Below are 23,364 nucleotides of genomic sequence, written 5' to 3' on the forward strand. Positions count from 1 at the left end.
CTACTCCACAATGGGCAATGCTAGGGCAGGGCAAATGGAGGATTAGGGACTGTGGGTGGGACCAATAAGGTGGTGGACCTACTGCCAATCTGCCTGTGATCAGTGAGGGAGAGAATGGGAGCCGGAATCAGTCCAGGCGGTTGGGGGGACAGCAGGGACTGCATGTTGAGCTGTGAGCTCCTGCAATTGCAGGGAGGGGCGTCTGGCTGAGGTTGCCTGCAGTAGCAGGGGCCTGACAGCTTTCTGTCAGACCCCTACTACTGCTAACATGCATGTGCAACATCAGAGGTCGGCACATGCACAATACCTCCCTCTACAGGCTGGCTGGCGCATTAAGTTCAGCCCATAGCCTCCACTGATTAGAAACTGACTAGCCCATCTTTTCAGAGACTTACGTGCATAAGATTAGGTGTGAAAACTTGCCCACAAAATGTATCAGGAACTCTCCCACTTTGATTCTAAGTGTCCAGTTAGCATGAATCTCGTAAAATTCCGCCCTATTTCTCAACCCTGAGATTTACCACAACTAAAATGGATTCCACTCCCTCAGTGCCTAACTGGTGTAAAACCGTTAGCAGCAAAACATACAGGTCAATGCCTGGTATCCTGGCGGCAGTCATGATGTCTTAAACCTGGAGCAGTCTGCTGAGCCCTTTTGTATTAAAGCCATCCTGGCATACCAAAGGGTAGTTAATGCATGACATGTCCGATGATTCCATTGTGCATTCCATGCTCACAATGAAATTCATGCTGCCACATAGTATGATAGACTGGACTAGCACAATGCTGAAACAATGCTCCTGCTGCCTAGAATTTTCTGGAAGAGCACTGCAGTACCCCACACACAGGGTAATGAGGCTCTGGGTGGTCTGTTTACCATCATGAAAGCACAGTGCTTGCCATCAGCTCTACAGCGAACAGAAGGAGGAGACAACTTAGACTGCTCATCCAATTGTGATACCAGTAACTGCAACACCAATTCCCCATTCATCAAGAGCCTCACAGCTTACCTTCATATTGTTACTGACATTCAGGGCACAATGTAAAGATAAAAGTCAACAAAAATAAACATTCCAAAATGAATTCATAAAAAAAAGACAAATATATATTGCATTCAAATGCCACCTAATTCCCCTTGTACATTTCCTGATTGCATCTTGCGTGTTTCTTTGCCTGTCTTGGTGCTCTTAGACTATTCCAAAGGCTGAAACATAGCTGGTGAAAAGGCAACTGACTTTCAGTTGAGAAGACTGGAGGTGGCCTTGGAAAATGGCTTCAAACAATTCTGGATCCAAAAGGCTGGCTCTGGACTGCATCATCTTGGTATGGGTGGCAGCAGTCTGGGCTGACAAGGATCAACATGGCCACTGGTGAAAAGGTAGTATGGACATCTACAGTCATCTTGGAAGAAGAAAGCAGATTTGTGCTGCACTGCATTTTCTACCGCCTGAGTTGGTACCTCAGGAATCCCAGTAGTATGCCAGAGGATGGATTGCTGAGGTCTACTGTGGCCACTTGCAAGCACCTTTGAACACAGGTACCTGAAGTCATGATGGAAGCAAAGGATAACTGCATGATAGTAATTCTTGGATATTTGAGAGGAAGAAGGCAAAAAGGTAGGGTTCTGGTAAGGAGAATGGGAAAAGGAAGAGGTCCATGCTTACATCACCTGCAATTTCTTGGGTCAGAAGATATTATGCATGAAAGTGAAGTGGAATGTGTGAAGGAAAATTGTCATCTTTCATTACTTCAGCCGTAGCAGCAATAACCACTGCAATGATGTTGAGCACCATCCTCTTCACGTTGGCTGAGACTTGCAATTGTCCCTTTTTTTAATGTGCCATCTTATGTAAGAGAGAGGAAAGGCAGTTGATAAGTAATGTACAATTGTTTCATGGTTGGATAACTTATAATTGGCATGCTGCCTGCACCAAAAGCAAAGGCCATAGGTTTATCACACATCATAATACCCAACCCATTTTTAGGCATAATGAAATGTTGCAGTCAGCATATTTAGAAATATATGAAATAAATGGTTACTTTAAGTTTTATAAAATTATTTCTTGGTACTTTATATCATGAAAATAAACATAATTGCAGAGGAAACAAAATTGCAAATGCTGGGAAATTGAAGAGCAACGAATATAGCATTAACTCTTCAGGGCAGTCGGCTTTTGTGACGATCACTGTGCTTCTCCAGCATTTTCTCCTTTAGACAACTTTTACTGAGCAAGCTGCAAAATGCTGTATTTCATAACAGTTCATGTGGGAACAACTGACACAATATAAAGTTATTTCATAAATATTGCTCTGATAATGGGTGCATGTGAAATTATATTGGAGTGTATAAACTTGGCATACTGCAAATTGCTGCACACCCTGATAGACATCCCAGCAATAAAAACAAAATATGCTGGAAATACACAACTAAATCTGGCTGCATTTGTAAAGAGAGAGAAACACAGAGTTAACATAAGTTGAATATGATTCTTCTTCAGACCTGAAGGAGGTTACAAATTTGATCAGCTATATGCTGTCAAGAGGGGAGGGAAGAACAAGAGGGAATGTCTAGGATTTGGTAGAGGGTGGGAGAAATTAAATGACAGAGCTGTCATGGAACAAAAGACAAAGGGGATGATAATAATTGTAGAAAAGCACGTTCCCAAAGTAAATGTCAGAATAATGAATAGCTCTGTCCAAAAGCAAAAAGACGAAAGGTAAGATTTAAATTGACATGTAGTTAAAAAAAAAAGAATCAAAGTGGGAGACAGAATTCATGGTCTAAAATATTTGAACTCAAAGTTGGGTCCAGATGGCTGTAAAGTACCTAATCGGAAGGTGAGATGCTGGTCATCGTGATTGCTGTGGAACATTGAACCTCTGTAGCAGGCCAGGGATGGGAATAAGAGCATGTTCCAGTAACATTGGTTCATGATGTTCACTTTCAATTTTTCTATACTAATTATAAAATGAGTTCAAAACTCAAGAAGAAGAGGCAACCTCTGGAGATAAGGTGACACAACTAACACAAAGTTAAGAAGGAAGAAAAAGCAGCAAAATAGAAACAAAGACAAAAGGGTTGGGTCCACTGTTATTTGTCATTTATAAATGATTTGAGTGAGAATATAGGAGGCATGGTTAGTAAGTTTGCAGATGACTCCAAGATTGGTGGCATAGTGGACAGTGAAGAAAGTTATCTTCAATTGCAACAGGATCTTGATCAATTGGGCCAATGGGCTGACGAATGGCTGATGGAGTTTAATTTAGACAAATGCGAGGTAATGCATTTTGGTAGTTTGAACCAGGACAGGACTTACTCAGTTAATGGTAGGGTGCTGGGGAGAGTTAAAGAACAAAGAGATTTAGGGGTACACGTTCATAGCTCTTTGAAAGTGGAGTCACAGGTGAACAGAGTCGTGAAGAAGGCATTCAGCATCCTTGGTTTCATTGGTCAGAACATTGAATACAGGAGTTGGGAAGTCTTGTTGAAGTTGTACAAGACATTGGTAGGGTCACACTTGGAATATTGTGTGCAATTCTGGTCGCTCTATTATAGAAAGGATATTATTAAACTAGAAAGAGTGCAGAAAAGATTTACTAGGATGCTACTGGGATTTGATGGATTGAGTTATAAGGAGAGGCTGGTTTGACCCTGGAGCATAAGGATCTTATAGAGGTCTATGAAATAATGAGGGGCACAGATCAGCTAGATAGTCGATATCTTTTCCCAAAGGTAGGGGAGTCTAAAACTAGAGGGCATAGGTTTAAGATGAGAGGGGAGAGATACAAAAGTGTCCAGAGGGCCAATTTTTTCACACAGAGAATGGTGAGTGTCTGGAACAAGCTGCCAGAAGTAGTAGGAGAGGCGGGTACAATTTTGTTTTTTTAAAAGCATTTCGATAGATACATGAGTATGATGGGTTGAGGGATATGGGCCAAATGCAGGCAGTTGGAACTAGTTTAGGGGCTTAATAAAATGGGCAGCATGGACAAGTTAGGCTGAAGGGCCTGCTTCCATGCTATAAATCTCTATGACTCTATGACTTAAGGGGCCTGAGCCATGAGGCTGAATCAAATACCGGAGAGACAATGAGAAGATTGGAAGCTACTTGTCAGCCTGCCTCAAGCACACACACTCATTTCATTCATTTGCCCTAATCCTCTTGCGACCCAACTGTTTATCCCGCTGCACATGCCAACCCTGTGCATCACACCTTCAGCCTCTTTTGAGCATTCAACCCCATTGCCATTCCTTTCAGAGAGCGTTGTGAAATATATTTTCATCAGCCAAACTCGCATATGAAGGGAACTGCCTTCTCAATTCAACATCTTGAACATTATGACCAGGAAGTGTGACAAGTAAGTGAATGGCCTTAAAAGTCCAAAAGTATATCAAAATTTAAAATCAGAAACTGTAACTTTGAAATTGCAAATTGTGCATTCAACACATTGCTTATATTTGACAGACCCCAATAAATGTTCTTGTGGCCCTTTGTTGAGAATACATGTTTTAAAGAAATTAAAGCTGACTACAGCTTTCCAGTGCTGTAGGGAATGAACTCTGGTCTCAGGGAGGAATCTATTTTGTCTTCCAGTTTGCAATGTTTTAGATTATGTAGACTCAACGAACAATAATGTAGATAATATCGAGAAAACAAATTTATTACTTATTTTGTTTGATATTTTGTTTTTATCAGAAACAATTACAACAACTTTAACAGACGCATGGCCTGACTTTATTCAATCAAAATACATTTATATGATAATCATCCTTTGTCTATCATTCTATTCCGTTAGTCTCATGTTTGCAACACAGGTATGGAATCCAACTATTTTTACTATGTCTTTATGTTATTGTTAAAAATAAAAATGTCATTACTATGATATACAGTATGCATTATAACATATTGATAAAGTGGATCTGATATTTCACTTTTATTGAAAATGGGAGAAATGCATGGCTTTATAAGCTAGCATTGAGAATCTGAGTTTGTTTGCTGAAATGAAAAATCTGCAACTGATGAAAATGCATCTACAGTAATAGTTCTTTATCACTTTTCAAGCAACTTTAATAAACCATTTAGTTGATATACATAGCAATATGTTTCTGAATTGTAACATTCACATTTCTGTTTAAAATTACTTGACAACAAGTAAAATCTGATTATATAGACTCAACGAGCAATAATGTAGATAATATTGAATAATACAGAGAACTTCTGTAATGATGCAACACATTTTATGGTGGAGAAAGATGACTAAGGTGATATGTCATTGAGAAAGGGAACTCTGTCTCATGGGAAAATACATTGGATTATGCAGCTTTCTCCTACTTAACACAGCATGGGAACATAGAATAACTTTTATCATAGAATCCCTATAGTGCAGAAGGAAGGCAATGGTCTAGTGATATTATCGCTAGATAATTAATCCAAAAACTCAGCTAATGTTCTGAGGACCCAGGTCTGAATCCCGCCATGGCAGATTTTGAATTCAATTAAAATATTTGGAATTAAGAATCTACTGATGATCATGAAACCATTATTGAAAAAAGACATCTGATTCACTAATGTCCTTTAGGGAAGGAAATCGTCCTTACCAGGTCTGGCCTACATGTGACTCCAGAGCCACAGCAATGTGGTTGATTCTCAACTGCCCTCTGAAATGGCCTCCCAAGCTGCTCAGTTGTATCAATCTCTACAAAGTCAATAAAAAGAAATTAAACCGATGGACCACCTAGCATCGACCTAGGCACTGGAAAAGACATCGGCAAAAACAACAACCCTGTCAATCCTGCAAAGTCCTGCTTAATAAAATCTGGGGGCTAGTGCCAAAATTTGGACAGCTGTTTTACGGACTAGTCAAGTAACAGCCTGACATAGTCAATCTCATGGAATCATACTTTGCAGATAACACCCAGGCACCACTGTTACCATCCCTGGGTATTCCTATCCTACCGACAGAACAGACCCAGCTGAGGCGGCACAGTGGTATATAATTAGGAGGGAGTTGCCCTGGAAGTCTTCAACATTAACTCTAGACTCCATAAAGTCTCAGGTTAAACATGGGCAAGGAAACCTCCTACTGGTTACCATGTGCCGTCCAACTTCCGCAGATGAATCAGTACTGCTCCATGTTGAAAGGCAGTTGAAGGAAGCACTGAGGGTGGTAAGAACACAAAATGTACTCTGGGTGGGGGATTTCAATGTCCACCACCAAGAATGACTCAGCGGCAGCACTATTGATCGAGCTGGTTGGGTCCTAAAGGAAATAACTTCCAAAGTGGTCTGCATCAGGTGCTGAGGGAACCAACAAGAGGGAAAAACATACTTGACTTCATCATTACCAATCTGCCGGTAGCAGATGCACCTGTCCATGATGGTATCGGTAAGAGTGACCACTGCACAGTCATTGTGGAGACAAAGTCCTGTCTTCATATTGAGATTAACCTCCCCTGTTTTGTGTGGCATTATCAATGTGCTAAATGGGACAGACTTCAAACAGATCTAGCAACTGAGCATCTATGACGCGCTGTGGGCATCAACAGCAGCAGAACTATATTCCAGCATAATGCAACCTCATGGCCCTGCATATCCCCACTCAACCATTATCATCAAGCCAGGGGATCAACCCTGGTTCAATGGAGAGTGCAGCAGGGCATGCTGGGAGTAGCACCAAGCATACCTAAAAATGAGGTGTCAACCTGTTGAAGCTACCAGCAAAACTACTTGAATGCCTAACAGCACAAACATTAAGTGATAGAGCTAAGCAATATCACAACCAACGGATCAGAGCCAAGCTCTGCAGTCCTGCCACATCCAGTCATGGATTAAACAACTCAGTGGAGAAGGAGACTCTACAGGTATCCCCATCCTGAGCGACAGAGGAGCCCAGCACATCAGTGCAAAAGTAAGGCTCAAGCATTTGTAGAATCTTCAGCCAGCAATGCCGAGTGGATGATCCATCTCAGCCTCCTCCAGTGGTTCCCAGTATGTCAGATACCAAACTCCTGCCAATTCAATTCACTCCACATGGTATCAAGTAATGATTGGAGGCACTGGATACTGCAAAAGTCTATGGGCCCTGACAACTTTCCAGCAATAGTCCTGAAGATTTATGCTCTAGAACTTGTTGCTTCGCTAGCCCAGCTCGTCCAGTACAGTTACAACATTGCTATCTACCCGACAATGTGGGAAATTGTCCAGGTATGTCCTGTACACAAAAAGCAAGAGAAATCCAATCCAGCCAATTACTGTCCCATCAGTCTGCTCTCGATCTTCAGTTAAGTGATGGAAGGGTCATCAATAGTGCTATCAAGCAGCAGCTGCTCAGCAATAACCTGCTCAGTGATGCCCAGTTTGGGTTTTACCAGGGTCACTCAACTCCTGACCTAATTACAGCCTTGGTTCAAACATGGATAAATGAGCTGACTTCCATATGCGAGAGTGACAGTCCTTGACATCAAGGTCACATTTGACCAAATATGGCATCAAAAAGCCCTAACAAAACTGGCATCAATGAGTGTCAGAGGTCAAACTCTCTTGGTTGGAATCCTACCTGGCACACAGGAAGGTTGTTGTGGAGGGTCCATCGTCTCAGCTCCAGGACATCTCTGCAGGAGTCCCTCAGGACAGTTTCCTAGGCCAACCATCTTCAGTTGCTTCTTCAATGATCATAAAGTCAGAGGTAGCGATGTTCACTGGTGATTGCACAATGTTCAGCACTATTCGTGACTCCTCAGACACTGAAGCAGTCCATGTTCAAATGCAACAAGCTCTGGACAATATCCAGGCTTGGGCTGACAAGTGGCAATAACATTCACGCCACACAACTGCCACAACCAACCACTCCCTCTACCATCAACGCTCAGTAGTAGTGGTATGTACTACCTACAAGATATATATATGTGTACTATCTACAAGATGCAGTGCAGCAATTCACCAAAGATCCTTAGACAGCACCTTCCAAGCCTACAACTTCCACCTAGAACAACAAGGGCAGCAGATGCATGGGAACACCACCACCTGCAAGTTCCCCTCCAAGCGATTCACCATCCTGAATTGGAACTATATCATTGTTCCCTCAGAGTCACTGGGTCAACATCCTGGAATTCTCTTCCTAATGAGATTGTGGGTCAATGCACTGCAGCATTTCAAGAAGGGAGCACACCACCACCTTCCCAAGGGCAACTCGGGATGGGCAAAAAATGCTGGCTAGCCAGCAATGTCCATGTCCCATGAATGAATAAGAGAAAGGAGGAAGCTATCTGGCCCATCAAGACTGCACTGACTCTCCGACAGAGTATCTTACCCAGGCCCTCTCCTCCGCCTTATCCCCAAACTGATGTAGATTTTGACAATAATAATGTGCACTGTCTGGTCATGTGCTAATTGTAATCCATTTTCAAGTTTCACTCGATTTGCCTGATTATTTACAACCCCAAATATAAATTTGGGTAGGTTCTGGGTATGGCTGTAAGGATGTGTCCTCTCTGCCTCTCTAAAGAATAATCTCCAGTATCATAATACTGCATGGCTGGAATGAAGTGGGGATTGGTTTGATTCCACAGCTTATCTAGTCACTGGTAGCACCAAACTATCTAAGCAATAAATAGTATAGCACTCCATCTGGCTTTCTGACTGTCAACCTATGAATATGGTTTATTTATATATTATAGATATGCCTATTCTGTTATAGATTGGCATAAAACTGACTTTTCTGGTCAATCATGTTAATGTGCCTTTACAGTAACAAAAACCTATATTTATATAATAGCTTTAACATAATGAAATGTCACAAGGCACGTCACACTAACATTATAACACAAAGTAAGACACTGATCCACAACTTGTTCAGAGAGGCAGCTTTTCAGAAGCTTTTTAAATGTCGAAGAAAGTGAGATAGAGAGCTGGAGAATCATAGGGAGGAAATTTCAAAGCTTACGGCCTAGGTAATCGACGGCACCAGTGGTGGAGTTATTAAAACTGGGGATGCACTGAGAGACCAAAGTAAGAGGAGCACAGCTATCAATGCAAATTGTGGGGCTGGAGGAGATCAGAAGGATAGGGAGGGCAAGGCCATGGAGGGATTTGAAAAGAAGGATGAAAGTTTTAAAATCAAGACATTAAGACTTTGCTTGACTGGAAGCCAATGTAGATCAGTGAATAAATGGGTGATAGTGGAATAGGGCTTGCTGTTCATTGAAACATGAGCAACAGAGTTTTGTGTATCCTCGCTTACAGAGGTATAACATAGGTGACCATCTAGAAGTGAAATATCAAGTCTGGAGGTAATGGAGCCTGAATGTGAGTTTCAGCTGCAAAAGAGCTAATACAGGGATGGAGTCGGGCAGTGTTATGGAGATGAAAATTGGCAGTCTTGATGAAGGCACAATATGAGATCAGTAGCTCATGTCAGGATTAAATGTGATATCAAGGTTACAAACAGACTGGTTTGACCTTGGACATTTGCCAGGGAAATTGATAGAATTGGTAACAAGGGAACAAAGTTTGAAGTGGGGACCAAAATTAGGATTGAATCCCGTTCTCTTGTCTCTTGGACCTTATCGGTATTAGATTTCCGGTATAGTCAGCCTCTTGCCCATTTCCAGCTAGACGCTGAATAATTTATTCAAATGTATATTAATTCTCATTTAAATGGCATCAACATGCCTGGGGTGCAATTGTCCAGGCTCATTTGCCTTTGTGGCCTCATCAAGAGAGGTCTCTCCAGCAAGGAAAACACTTGCTCCCTATGAAACATAGAAGTTAGGAGCAGGAGATGGCCCTTTGTCCCTTTGAGCCTGCTCCATCATTCATTGTGATCATGGCTGATCATCCAATTCAATAGCCTAATCCTGCTTTCTCCCCACAACCTGTGATCCCATTCACCCAAGTGCTGTATCTTGCCATCTCTTGAATACATTAAATGTTTTGCAATCAACTACTTCCTATGGTGATGAATTCCACAGGCTTACCACTCTTTGGGTGAAGATATGTTTCTTCACCTTTGTCCTAAATGGTCTGTCCTGAATCCTCAGACTGTGACCCTTAGTTCTTGACTCCCCCACCATAGGGAACATCCTCCCTCCATCTACCCTGTCAAGTCCTGTAAGAATTTTATAAATCTCTCTGAGGTACCCTCTCATTCATCTGAATTCCAGCGAAAACAATCCTAACCTAGTCAATCTCTCCTCATATATTAATCCCACCATCCCAGGAATCAGCCTGGTAAATCTTTGCTGCATTCCCTCAAGAGCAAGAACATCCTTCCTCAGAAAAGGAGACCAAAACTGCACCAGTACTCTAGATGTGGCCTCACCAAGACCCTGTATATTTGCAACAATACATCCCTGCTCCTGTACACAAAACCTTTCTCAATGAAGGCCAACATGCCATTTGCTTTCTTTACCGCCTGCTGCACCCGCATGCTCAGCTTCAGTGACTGGTACACAAGGACACCCGGGTCCCGTTGCACATTCCTCTCTCCTAATTTACAGCCATTCAGGTAGTAATCTGCCTTCTTGTTTTCACTTCTAAAGTGAATAACGTCACATTTATCCAAATATATTGTATCTGCCTTTTGTGTTGCCCTATTGCCCTCTCCACTAGAGCTGAAAGCCAATGAGGCCCCCAGGGAGGTCAAGGACGGGGAGAGGGGGTTGCCCTTTGGGCAGTAACATCTTGAAAGTGCCGGCCTAGCACCTTGGTAGTGCTAACCTGACATCATTGCAGTGCCCACCAGACACCTTGGCACTGATCTTGGGGCGTGGCCTGAAGTGGTGGAGCCTGAAGGAGAGGAGCCAGAGCAGCTTGATTGTGGAGGGAGAGGGCCTCTGTGCACTATGCCTGCGATCGGTAAAAGGGACTCAGGGGGAAGAGGGCCTGCTGTGCTCTGTGCCTGTTTTCGTGGGAGGGGGAAGGGAGTATCCGCTGCGCACGCTGCCTGCAATTGGTGGGGGAGGGAGGAAAGGGTCTACTGCAGCTGTGATTAATGGGTAGGTGGGGTGTGATCAGCCAGGGTAGCAGGTGCAATAGTTTTGAATGGTTGCAAACGGTCATCGGGCCCCACAATTGGGGGGTTTTGGGGGGGCAGAGACCAGATTGAGGCTGACTATAGCAGCAGAGGCCTGACAAATGTTTTTGCAATTGCATATGTGCAGCCACAGATGTCTGCATATGCACATTAACTCCCTCTACTGGTTGATCAAGTTGGCTGGCAAATTAAGCCCTACCCAATGCCTCTAGTAGCTAGAAACAGTCTAGCCCATTTTTTCATGCACTTGTTGAGGATTAACCCAAATAATGCACAGTGAGTACTCATATCTTTCAAGTTTTTAATTACTTGTGCACAAGTGAGAACACAATACAGCGCAAAACATTGCAGGATGTTCTGTTGATATATACAAAATTTAGCAGTTATAGCTAATTACAACAAATGAGAAACTACTAACTTTTTAATCCTTCAGTTGCATACATATCCATGATCCATATCATAGCTTTTTGCCCTTATCCAATAAAAACTGTCTCTCGCTAATCCTTCATTAGCATAATATGTGCCCATATCGTGCTCTTAGGTATTTGCTATGGAATTGTCTTATTTTCCATTCTGTGGCCAAGGCTGGAAGCAGTGTCTATGAAACTAATACAAGGTGTTAAATTTAGTCACTTATCCTGAGTACATAAGCACTGGCTTCACTGATGAGCATTTTCCATTACTTGACAGTTTTTGACTATTATGGAACTTTAATTTTCACAATTGTTGTAACCTGGCTGGAAGCAGTGTTTATGGCACTAACACAAGGTTTAGTTGTTTATCCTGAGTACTATTTGCGTTGGCTTCACTGAAGGCCTCATATGTTGATAAGCATTTTCCATTACTTGACAGATTTTTTGATATTATGGAACTTTTACTTTCACAGTTGTTGTAACCTAACTTCCACACACTAAGTGCATAAGATTCAGAGTAAAAACTCTTCCAAAAAAAATGGATCTGCAGCCCTCCCATTTTCGTGCTAGCTGGACACTTAAAAATGTTTTTTGTAAAGTTCTGCCCAATGGCTTCAGTCTTCCCAATAATTTAATTGTAGGAAATTTCTGCTTATCCAGTTAGGCAGTCTGATAAATTAGCAACAATCAAACAATCAATAATCGAAAGAGTCAAGAGAAGTATTGGTGAGATAGAATAGGTGTTGTCAGCAAATATGTGAAATTTGACTCCCTACATTCTGATGATGATGCCAAGGCGAAGCAGGTAAATGTGGGAGCCAAGGATAGGTTCTTTAGTACTATCTTTGAAGACCCCCAAGGATTCTTGGCCCCTTCTATTTCTCATCCATCTACATATGATTCCTTGGCAACAACATATACACTTCAGGTTTCCACATGTATGCAGACAACACCCAGCCTCAACTGCTCCTCAACACCACCTCTCTCAACTTCTCCATTGATATCTAATACTGGATGAGCAGAAATTTCTTCTGACTAAATATTGGGAAGAGTGAAGATATTGTCTTCAGTAGCTGCCATATATTTTACTCCATATTGACTGACTCAGTCCTCCTCCTTGGCAAATTCTTGAAACTGAAACAGAATATTCACAGCATTGGTGTTGAATTTGACCTTGAGGTGAACTTCTGACTACATTTCTGTGCATTAACAAGGTCACCTACTTTCACAGCTCAATGAGACAGTAACATTGTGGTAAAGCTACTGGACCCCTAATGAAGAGGCCCAAACTCATGCTGCAGAAATCTAGGGCAAAATTTGGAGGAATTTTGTTTTAATTCTTATACCATGCGTAAAGTTACAAAACCAATATTTAGAGTGGCTCAGGTAAGCCCAAATCCATTCCTCGCTTGTCCCAAAACCCAAATTCATATTCCAATTGAATCCAATCCATGGGATGAAATTTGATAAGATTTTTTCGAAATATCCAGCTGGTCTGAAAATGGGAGAGTTCCAGATCCGTTTCTCAGGTGAGTTTTCACAGTCAATCTTATGAACTCTAGGTGGAATCTTACGGCTACTTTACGCCCATTTGGTGTTGGGAAAATGTTGTAAAATTGGGCGTAAAGAGGCTAACTTGATTGGAGCCAGTTTTCATGACCGGCACGTTTTATGACACTTGGAATTCCAGCACGGTCAGCCTCTTGCCAGACGCAAGCGAAACGTTGATTAATTTCTTTAAATTTATGGAAATGGTGTTTTGCATGTGTTTAGTGAGCCTAGTGCTCTCCAGCAAAGAAAAAGCCTGCTCCCCATGAATGGGAACAGTTGTGTTGGCCTCGTCAGTCATACCGGAAGCAATTGAGGTCCCCCAGGAAGCCGGGTGCATGGCAAGAATGCCCCTTTGGCGGTGCCAGGCTGGCAGTGCAATCCTGGCACATAGGCAATGCCTACCAGACAGTGCCAGGTACTGGGGCCAATAGAGGGTGAGGGCTCTGGGAGCAGTGCCAGTGGGCATGGCCTATGAGGATAGGGCCAATGGGAGCAGGGGATATAGGGGGCAGTGCTGGGGTGGAGCTTATGGGTGGCGTGAACTATGGGGGCGAGACCTGTGAGGGGAGGGGTGGCGCACTGTCACTCTGCATGCAATCAATGGCAGTGGGAGAGGGTCCACGATCGGGGGGAGTGTAGTGGGGCCATGATCAATGGGGGAGGGAGGGATCCGCGATCAGTCAGGGCGGCCAGGAAGTGGAGGGGTCTGCATCTCGGGCCGTGGGCCCCCTAGGGGAGGGTTGCTGTTTGAACTTCCTGCAGTAGCAGGGGCCTGATAGCTGTCTCCCTGTCTGTCAGACTCCTGCTACTGTTGATGCGCATATACAGCATCAGAGGTTTACATATCTGCAATACCTGACTGGTGAATTAAATCCTGTCCACAGCCTCTCTGGCTAGAAAGTGATTAGTCCATCTTTTTAGAGACAGAGTGCATAAGATCTGAGTGTGAAAATTCACCCAAAAAATGGATCTGGAACTCTCCCATTTTCAGGCTAGCTGGACACTTAGAGGAAATCTCATAAAATTCCACCTTCTGTCTCTAACATTTTGGGCTAGTCTGTTTCTGGCTACACGGGGCTTCACTCACCCGATTGTCTGCAGCTCAGGTCGAAGCCAGAAATTGCTCATGCGCAGAAAAAGTGAAAAACAAACCAGCTCTTCTGACAGAAACCTCTCGGGCCGGATACAGCCACCCCCTTCCCCTTGTCTGGTCTACATGTGACTCTAGATCCACAGAAAGGTGGTTGACTCTTAGCTGCTGTCTGAAATAACCTCACAAACTATTCACACAAACAGAAAATGCCATTCTTAACAATTACAGAACCCACCCCCACCCCCTTCACTTTCATGGTATAAATGTCATCCTACTTCCTTTGTCTTTAGCACTGATAAAGGATCATTCAGATTTGAAACATTGGCTCTATTCTCTCTGCACAGATGCTGTCAATCCTGCTGAGATTTTCTCGCATTTTCAGTTTTTATTTCAATTTCAGCATCCACCGGATTTTGCCTTCATCATGAACTGTTCAGTTTGATCAAACTGCAACAGAGAAAATTGTAGGATGATGTAGCTATACCGCATGAGCTGCAACAGTTCATGATGGTGGCTTATCACCATGTTTTCAATGACAGTTATGGCTGGACAATAAATACTGCCCTTGCCAGTGATGCCCACATCCTAAAAATGAATAAAAAGAAACATAATCTGATTTTACTATCAGTTCAACTACTGTTGAAACTTTCATCCATAACTTTGTTAACTTTAAACTCAGCTATTCCAAGACTCTCCTGGATGGTCTCCTAACCTCCACACCACATAACCTTGTGCTGTCTATGTTCTGACTCACACAAATGACCTTCATCCATCACTACTTTGATTTGATTTAATTTGGTTTATTATTGTCACATGTATTAGAATGCAGTGAAAGGTATTGCTTCTTGTATGCTATACAGACAAAGCTTTCCATTCATAGAGAAAGATCAACTTAGTGCAAGGTATGTTCATTCAAAAGTCTGATGGCAGCAGCGAAGAAGCTATTCTTGAGTCGGTTGGTACGTGACCTCAGACTTTTGCATTATTTGCCAACAGAATAAGGTGGAAGAGAGTATGTCTGGGGTACATGGGTCTTAATTATGCTGGCTGCTTTTCCAAAGCAGCAGGAAGTATAGACAGAATCAATGGATGGGAGGCTGGTTTGTGTAATGGATTGGGCTACATTCATGACCTTTTGTAGTTTCTTGCGGTCTTGGGCAGAGCAAGAGTCATACCAAGCTGTGATACAACCAAAAAGAATGCTTTCTATGGTGCATCTGTAAAAGTTAGTGAGAGTCGTAGCTGACATGCCACATTTCCTTAGTTTTCTGAGAAAGTAGAGGTGTTGGTGGTTGACTATAGTGTGGTCATGGGTGTACCATGACAGGTTGTTGATGGTCTGGACATCTAAAAACTTGAAGCACTCGACCATTTCTACATCATCCCCATTGTGATAGACAGGGGCATGTTCTCCACCATGCTTTCTGAAGTCGATGACTATCTCCTTCGTTTTGTTGCTATTGAGGGAGAGATTATTGTTGTCGCATCAGTTGGAACTGGTACTTGGAAGTGCATGATAAAATAGGACTGAGTCAGCATGGCTTCATCAAGGGATAGTTATGTCTGACAAATCTGTTAGAGGTCTTTGAGAAGGTAACATGGAAGTTGGATGAAGGAGAACCAGTGGATGTGATGTATTTAGATTTCCAGAAAGCCTTTGACAAGATGCCACATAGGAAACTGTTAAATAAGTTGAGTCCGTGGTGTTCGGAGTAAGGTCGTGGCATGGATAGAGGATTGGCTGACTGGCAGAAGGCAGAAAGTGGGGATTAAGGGATCTTTTTCAGGATGCAGCCGGTGACGAGTGGTGTGTCTCAGGGCTCAGTGCTGGGACTACAACTTTTCACAATATATACTAACGATTTGGAAGAAGGAATTGAAGGAACTGTTACTAAGTTTGCAGATAATACAAAGATATGTAGAGAGACAGGTAGTATTGAGGAAGTAGGGGAGCTGCAGAAGGACTTGGACAGATTAGGAGAGTGGACAAAGAAGTGGCAGATGGAATACAATGTAGAGAAATGTGAGATTATGCACTTTAGAAGGAGGAATGGAGGCATAGACTATTTTCTAAATGGGGAAATGCTTAGGAAATCAGAAGCCCAAAGGGACTTGGAAGGCTAGAATACAAGAGCAAGAATGTACTTCTGACTCTGTGTAGGGCTCTGGTTAGACCCAATTTGGAGTATTGTGAACTGTTTTGTGCCCCGTCTCTAAGGAAGGATATGCTGGCCTTGGAAAGGAACTAGAGGAGGGACATAAGAATGATCCATGGAATGAAGAATTTGTCATATGAGGAACAGTTGAGGCCTGTACTCATTGGCATTTAGAAAGGGGGATCTTATTGAAACTTACAGGATACTGCAAGGCCTGGATAGAGTGGAGAGGTGTTTCTGCTAGAACCGAAAGGCACAACCTCAGACTAAAGGGACGATCCTTTAAAACAGAGATGAGGAGGAATTTCTTCAACCAGAGAGTGGTGAATCTGTGGAACTCTTTGCTGCAGAACGCTGTGGAGGCGAGGTCACTGAGTGCCTTCAAGACAGAGATAGATAGGTTCTTGATTAATAAGGGGATCAGAGGTTATGGGGAAAAAGCAGGAGAATGGGCATGAGAAAAATACCAGCCATGATTGAATGGTAGAGCAGACTCAGTGGGCTGAGTGGCCTAATTCTGCTCCTATGTCTGATGATCTTATGATTATTGTTGTCGCGCCAGTTCACCAGATTCTCTATTTCAATACTGTATTCTGTCTCTTCATTGTTTTGAGATCCGACCCACTTTGGTAGTGTCATTAGCAAACTTGAAAATCAAATTAGAGGGGAATTTGACCACACATTCATAGGTGTATAAGGAGTATGATAGGAGGCTGAGGACACAGACTTGTGGTGCACCGATATTGAGGGTGATCGTGAAAGAGGTGTTGTGTATCTTTACTGATTGTAGTCTGTCGGTTTAGGAAGTTCTGAATCCATCCGTAGAGGGAGGAGCCGAGGCCTAGCCCTGGAGTTTGGAGATGAGTTTCATCGGAATAATGATGTTGAAGGCTGAGCTGTAATCAATAACAGGAGTCTGACAGAGGTGTCATTGTTATCTAGGTGTTCCAGGGTTGAGTGCAGAGCCAGGGAGATGCTGTGGACCTGTTGCAGCAGTAGGCAAACTGTAGTGGATCAAGGCAGTCTGGAAGGCTGGAATTGATTTGTGTGATGACTACCCTTTCAAAACACTTCATAATGATAGATGTCAGAGCCACTGGATGATAGTCATTAAGGCACGCTGCTTAGCTTTTCTTTGGTACCGAAATGATAGCTTGCTGGTCTGCATTGACTCCCTTTCTTGCAACGCCTTTAATTTAAAATTATCATCCTTTTTTTCAAATCCCTCTATGGCCTTAACTCATCTGTCTAATCCACTCCAGTACTACAAATTGCCAAGATTACGTTCTTCCATTTCTGCTGTCTTGCACAACTTCAATTTAATAGTTCCATCTTTAATGCTATGCCTTTAGCTGACTAGGCTACCCAAGAAATCAGTCTGACAATTTGAATAAATGGCAGACTTAAGTGAAGTAGAGCTTGGCTTTCATCAATATGTACATAGAACCTGAAGTATTTTTGGGTCATGTCACCAAAGGGGAATGTGTAGATTAAAATAGGATGAATCGCCAGCATTAATATTTTGGGTTCACCATTAATCAAAAACATAATTGGACAAACCATATAAATACTACAGCTACAAGAGATTGTATATTCTTCATCAAGTGGTTCACGTTGTGACATACCAAGCCCTTTTCACAACGTACAAGGCACAAATTAGGAATATGATGGAATGATCTTCACTCACCTGGATGATTTACAGCTCGAACGCTCAAAAAGCCTAGCACCATCCAAGACAAAGTAGCCTGCTTGATCATCACACCATCAACAATCTTAAACATTAAATCCGTCCACAAAAGCACAATATGGTTATGGTGCTTACCGTTTAAAAGGTAAACTACACAAATTCAGCAAGTCTTCAACAGCATCGCTACGACCTCTACCGCTAGAAGGATAGTGATGGTATAGATGCATGGAAGCATCACCACCTCTAACTTTCCATCCAAGTGACACATCATCCTGACTTGGACATATATTGCCACCCCATCGCATTCGTGAGGTCAAAATCTTTGAATGTCTTACCTAGCAGCAATGTGAGAGTATTTCTATCGCATGAATTGGCCTGTTTTAAGAAGAGAATTAGTTACCTCCTTCTCAAGAACAATTAAGGATGAGAAAGAAATGTTGGCCTTGCCAGAAATGCCCACATTCTCTGAATGAATAAGTAAATAGAAGTAGCTGTGTCCAACAGCAAATGGGGCAAAAGGTGGTTGGTCAATCAGAAGTATTTCTGTATCTTATGTAGTTCACCAGATTACTGCTGCCATTCAGCAGTACTACTTCCTCAAACTGGGAGCACTAGGTAGTAATACGTAGGTCCATAACCAACATGGAAAGAGTGAGGATAAAAATGGCAACTTACCACATTAAACACATACACAAACAGTACTGTTTAATGGAAAAGCATTGTATTTAAAATATGTGCAAAACTTGCAATTGTTTCTCATACCTATGGTAGTCCACCCCCTAATCATGTTCCTCGAATGTTGTTTCATCTTCCATGGTTGCTTTTTCTCTTCCACCATCATGTACTGATTAATGGTGGATTAATCCAAAATTCCTCCAAACTATTCTGTTCTTTAACTGCTGTAATGCTACGATGAAATTTTTCCCATTGTTCGGTTCACTATTTCTGATCTTTTGATTTGATGAATTTATGCAAAATACTGTTCAAGTTCACATTCATTATGTTAAATAAGAATATTGAATAGTAGTATTGACTTCTTTTGTAGTAGCGTTAGATGCTCAGTAGTTTTATTTAGAATTTGCGGAAAGGGAAGCCAAACAATGATGTAAGAACAGCATAATCAGAATTTTTTAGTAGAAAATTATCATAGAATCCCTACAGTACAGAAGGAGACCATTTGGCCCATTGAGTCTGCACCTACTCTCTGATAGAGCATTGTACCCAGGCTCACCCCCACTTCCACCCCTGCCCTATCACCTAACCCCGTTAATTTACTTCATTAATTCCCATAACTTATATATCATGGGACACCAAGGGGCAATTTAGCATGGCCAATCGATCTAAACTGCACACCTTTGGACCGTGGGAGGAAACCAGAGCATCCAGACGGAATCCACGGAAACAAGGAGAATGTGCAACTTCACGCAGTCACCCAAAGTTGGAATCAAACCTGGGGGTCCCTGATGCTGTGAGGCAGCAGTGCTAACCATTGTGCCACCGTGCCAAAAAGATCAAGGAATAAATTTTTCAGCCCACCTGAGCTACCTTCACATTTTACAAAACCTCCTCCAAAATTCTCTGCCACTCAATATAATTCCACCTCCAAGCAAAAAAAAGCAGCTTGTGAATCTACAGGCAAATTCCTGACTATAGCCTCCATTGGTGCACCTCCTGCTGTGCTTAGAGGGATGAAATGGTCTGTTTAAGTCATCTCCAATGTAACTATTAATCACTGACATAGCTAACAGCACTCAAGAAGCTTAGGACAAAGAAGCTTTCTTGATTAGTGCCACTTCCACAAACATTCATTCCCTCCAACACCAAAGGACAGTGAAAGCAGTGTGTATCATCTATGAGATGCGCTCCAGAAGATCACCAAGACTCTTCAGACAGCACCCTTCAAACAGATAACCACTAAAATCTGGCACATGAGGATTCACCTCCAAACCACTCCCCATCCTGACTTGGAAATATATTGCAGTTCTGTCATTGTCACGGTGTCAAAATCCTGGAACTCCCTCCCTAAAGGCTGTGGGTTTACATACGCCACATGGACTGCAGCACTGCAAGATAGCAGCTCACCATCTCAAGGGCAATTAGGGATGGGCAATATAAGTTGGCATAGCCGGCAATTCTGTGAATGAATTTAAAAGAATAGATGATGCAGATCTTCGATCCATGTTTGGGCCATTTAGTTTCCCCGATCTTTTGAAACTGCACCCCCATGTATTCATTCAACAGTCCATTAATGAATAGAGTATGTAAGTATTATAGAGTTAAAATCAAAACTGGTGATTTGTTTGGGAGTGTAATATTTAATTGCTAGATGTTGCAAGGATTTCTGTCGGTTCTAGTTTCATTTCTCTAAAGTACTTCTGTTAACTGTATTTACTAATCTGGCTCAATTTGATTTGTACCAGTTTGTTTAAATAACTAAAATATGGTAATATGTCTTTGCCAGCGAACACTTTACAGGGATCGATTCCAGGCCCGTTCCTAGTTCCCCTGAGATTGCTGAAAAAATTGTCCCATTAGAGGTTGTTAAACATTCATCTGATTTATGAATGGGAAGTTATTGTTATTGTATGAATGCCTGATGGGCTTCCTTCAATTTGTTCAATTAATTTGTTAAGTATTCATGTCGCGACGGCATTGACAGTAATTCCTGCCCTATAATATGGCTTGTTTATTTGTAAAGAATAAAAAAATTTACTAAATTCAGTAATTTCCTAACAGAAAATCAAGTATTTACACAATTCAGTGAATATGCCCTGCATACTTAAATGAGAAATGCTAATCAATTCTATGCGTATGAAAAACTAATGTACATTTTCCTTGTACCACATGGCCATGAAATTTGAATGACAGAATCATTGGCAGTGCCTCTTTATGCAGGTTGTAGCAAATTCTATTTTGCACCTAAAGTAAAAATACATTATAAGAGTGATCTATTAATAATTTCCAGATTCAGAATGCAAATAATCCATCAGAAGAAGTGACTGCAACTGTTGTCTTCCAAAGAATATCATAGAATCATAAAATGGTTCGAGCAGAGATGCAGGTCATTTGGCTCAGCTAATCCCAACCCATTCTCCATAGTACCACATTTTGTTCCTCTTCAGGTGTGAATTCAATTCCCTTTTAAATGCCACAATTGAATTTGCTACCACCATACCCTCAGACATTTGGCTCTTCTGCATTTACCTTAAATTGCATTTTCTATTTCTTAGCCACTTCACCAATGTGAGCAATTAATCTCCATCTACTCTTTGTAAACGGTATAAATTTTCTTCTATTATGTCTTTCCTGTTGATTGGTGGTCTACAGATTAACCAGTAGTCTAACAGTGCCTTTATTGTTTCTTTTGGAGAGCTAAGGCAAACGTGTGTTTAAATGATGTACAATTGAGGCTAAAACCTAACTGATAATGAATAACTGATCCTTCCAGACTTACTGAATACATAATTGTGTCAAATGTGAACGGCTTTCCATCAGTTTTCTGGCAATTTCAGTTTTTCTGTATATTTTTGCTTATACCAGCTATACATGCAGTTGGATGTATTTACTGAGCTTGATATTAGAGGAAATGGTCCATGTTGTTGATGAGCATGGCTATGAGGTAATCTAGTTAAATGTTTTGGTTTTTATTATTGCTATGCAGTACTTCAAAGGACAATGGCAGCAAAATAATTTGAAACTGTAATGATGACAAGGGCCAGAATTTTCCGGCTGTTCACGCCCATCACTGCAAGTGTGACCCATTACTTAGACTTGCTTGTACACATTTAGACTTCTAAAAAAATTACCCACAAAATTGCTGTTGGCACTTAGCCAAGTCTCCGATCAGTGGATGGGACCAGAGAATCTCACTGACCTGAATGGCGAAAAATTCTAGCCATGAGATTACTGACACATTTTGTCAAAGATTCTACAGTGTAGTTCAATGAAAACTAGCTGATTTGTAATTTGGTAAAGTACAAATTTTGAGTAGTATGATTTTCTTAGTATTTTTGCCAATGTTATCTGTTTAGGCTGGAATTTACTGGGTGCAATTAATTGATCATTTCACCACTGATTTGATTCTTCTTACAACTACTTTGTTTGAACTCATTGGTATAATCTTCATCTATGGTAAGTATGATGCAATCTCATTAAAGATAATAGCATCCTTAAATGCAAAGAGTGTTTTTTTTATTCCTCCAAGGATGGACCAAGCAATTGGATAGGATAAATGAATTTGGTGACTGACAAATGTCAGTTTACTTATTCAATTTGAAGTTATGGATAATATTTTTCTGGAGCAGACCATCTCACAGTGTGACCATGAGTTAGACTTGCTTGTGCACATTTAGGTTTTAAGGAAGACTTGCCCACAAAGTTGCCGTTGGTGCAAGTTAGTAGAGGCAACAGAGAATTTGGGACCATGCTGAACAACAGTAACTTGTATTTATATAGTGGGTGGATTTTTCAGCCCGGTCAACACTGGGATTGTCCACTCCCATTGAAAGTCAATTAACTTTTTGTTTTGCCACTAAATCTCCTGCAAAGGGTCCCATCAGGCCAGTGTTTTTAACATGATAAAATGTGCTCAGGTTCTTCACAGGAGCATTATCACACACCAAGCCACATAAAGAGATATTAGGAAGTATGACCGAGTGATTAGTTATAAGAAGTATTTTAGAGGAAGAAAGAGAGGTGGAGAGGTTTAATGAAGAAATCCCAGAATTTCAGACCTTAGCTTCATATGGTAGAGCAACTAAAATCAAAGAAACTTAAGAGGCCTGAATTGAAGAGCATATATATCACAGAAGATCGTAGAGCTGTAAGACATTACAGAAATAAGGCAAGGTGAGACTATGGAAGGATTTGAAAATTAGGATGAGAACGTACATCACTGCTCATGGTCAGGTTTAGACCATGAGAGAGTGGCAAGAATTCCATTGGAATAGTCTAGACTAGGTGTAACAAAGGAATGGATGAAGGTTTTGACAGCAGGTGCGATGAGACAGGTGTGAAGACCAACAAAGAGCTTGAAATAGGCATGTTCCAGAACAGTCTGATTCAGCCTAGAGAAGCTCCCAGGGAGGGAAATGGTCAAAAATTTGATAGATAGAGAAAGAGTTTGTACCTAGCATTGACATTCTGGCACTTCCAATGTTTGGTTGGAGGAAATTTCTGTTGATCAAGTATTCAGTGTTGACCTGCAATGTGACAGGAGGCAGTATACATTTGCGAGTGGTGAGTTGGAGCTGTGTTTTAGTCAGTGTACAAGTGGAACCCAGTGTGTTATTGGGTAATGTCTTTAAGGGGCAGCATATAGACAAGAAACAGAAGACACAGAAGGATAGATCCATGGGGGTCACCAGAGATAACAGTGAAAGAGCAAGATTAGAAGAATAGAGGTGATTTTCTGAGTTTGGTTGAATAAAT

The 23,364-nt window shown here is 41.7% G+C and overlaps 1 protein-coding gene across 1 annotated transcript in view; it reads left to right on the forward strand.

Moving 5' to 3' along the window:
* The window catches only part of LOC145354088 (sodium- and chloride-dependent neutral and basic amino acid transporter B(0+)-like), a 99,364-nt gene that overhangs the window by 59,122 nt on the left and 16,878 nt on the right, over nt 1–23,364 (forward strand). Inside the window, exons 10-11 of the mRNA XM_080205219.1 lie at nt 4,698–4,816; nt 21,966–22,065. Coding sequence (XP_080061345.1) covers nt 4,698–4,816; nt 21,966–22,065 — 219 coding nt within the window. The remainder of the gene's footprint in view (nt 1–4,697; nt 4,817–21,965; nt 22,066–23,364) is intronic.

Source organism: Carcharhinus amblyrhynchos, chromosome 16 (assembly GCF_965287045.1).
Source record: "Carcharhinus amblyrhynchos chromosome 16, sCarAmb.v2.hapA, whole genome shotgun sequence".
NCBI classification, from domain to species: domain Eukaryota; kingdom Metazoa; phylum Chordata; class Chondrichthyes; order Carcharhiniformes; family Carcharhinidae; genus Carcharhinus; species Carcharhinus amblyrhynchos.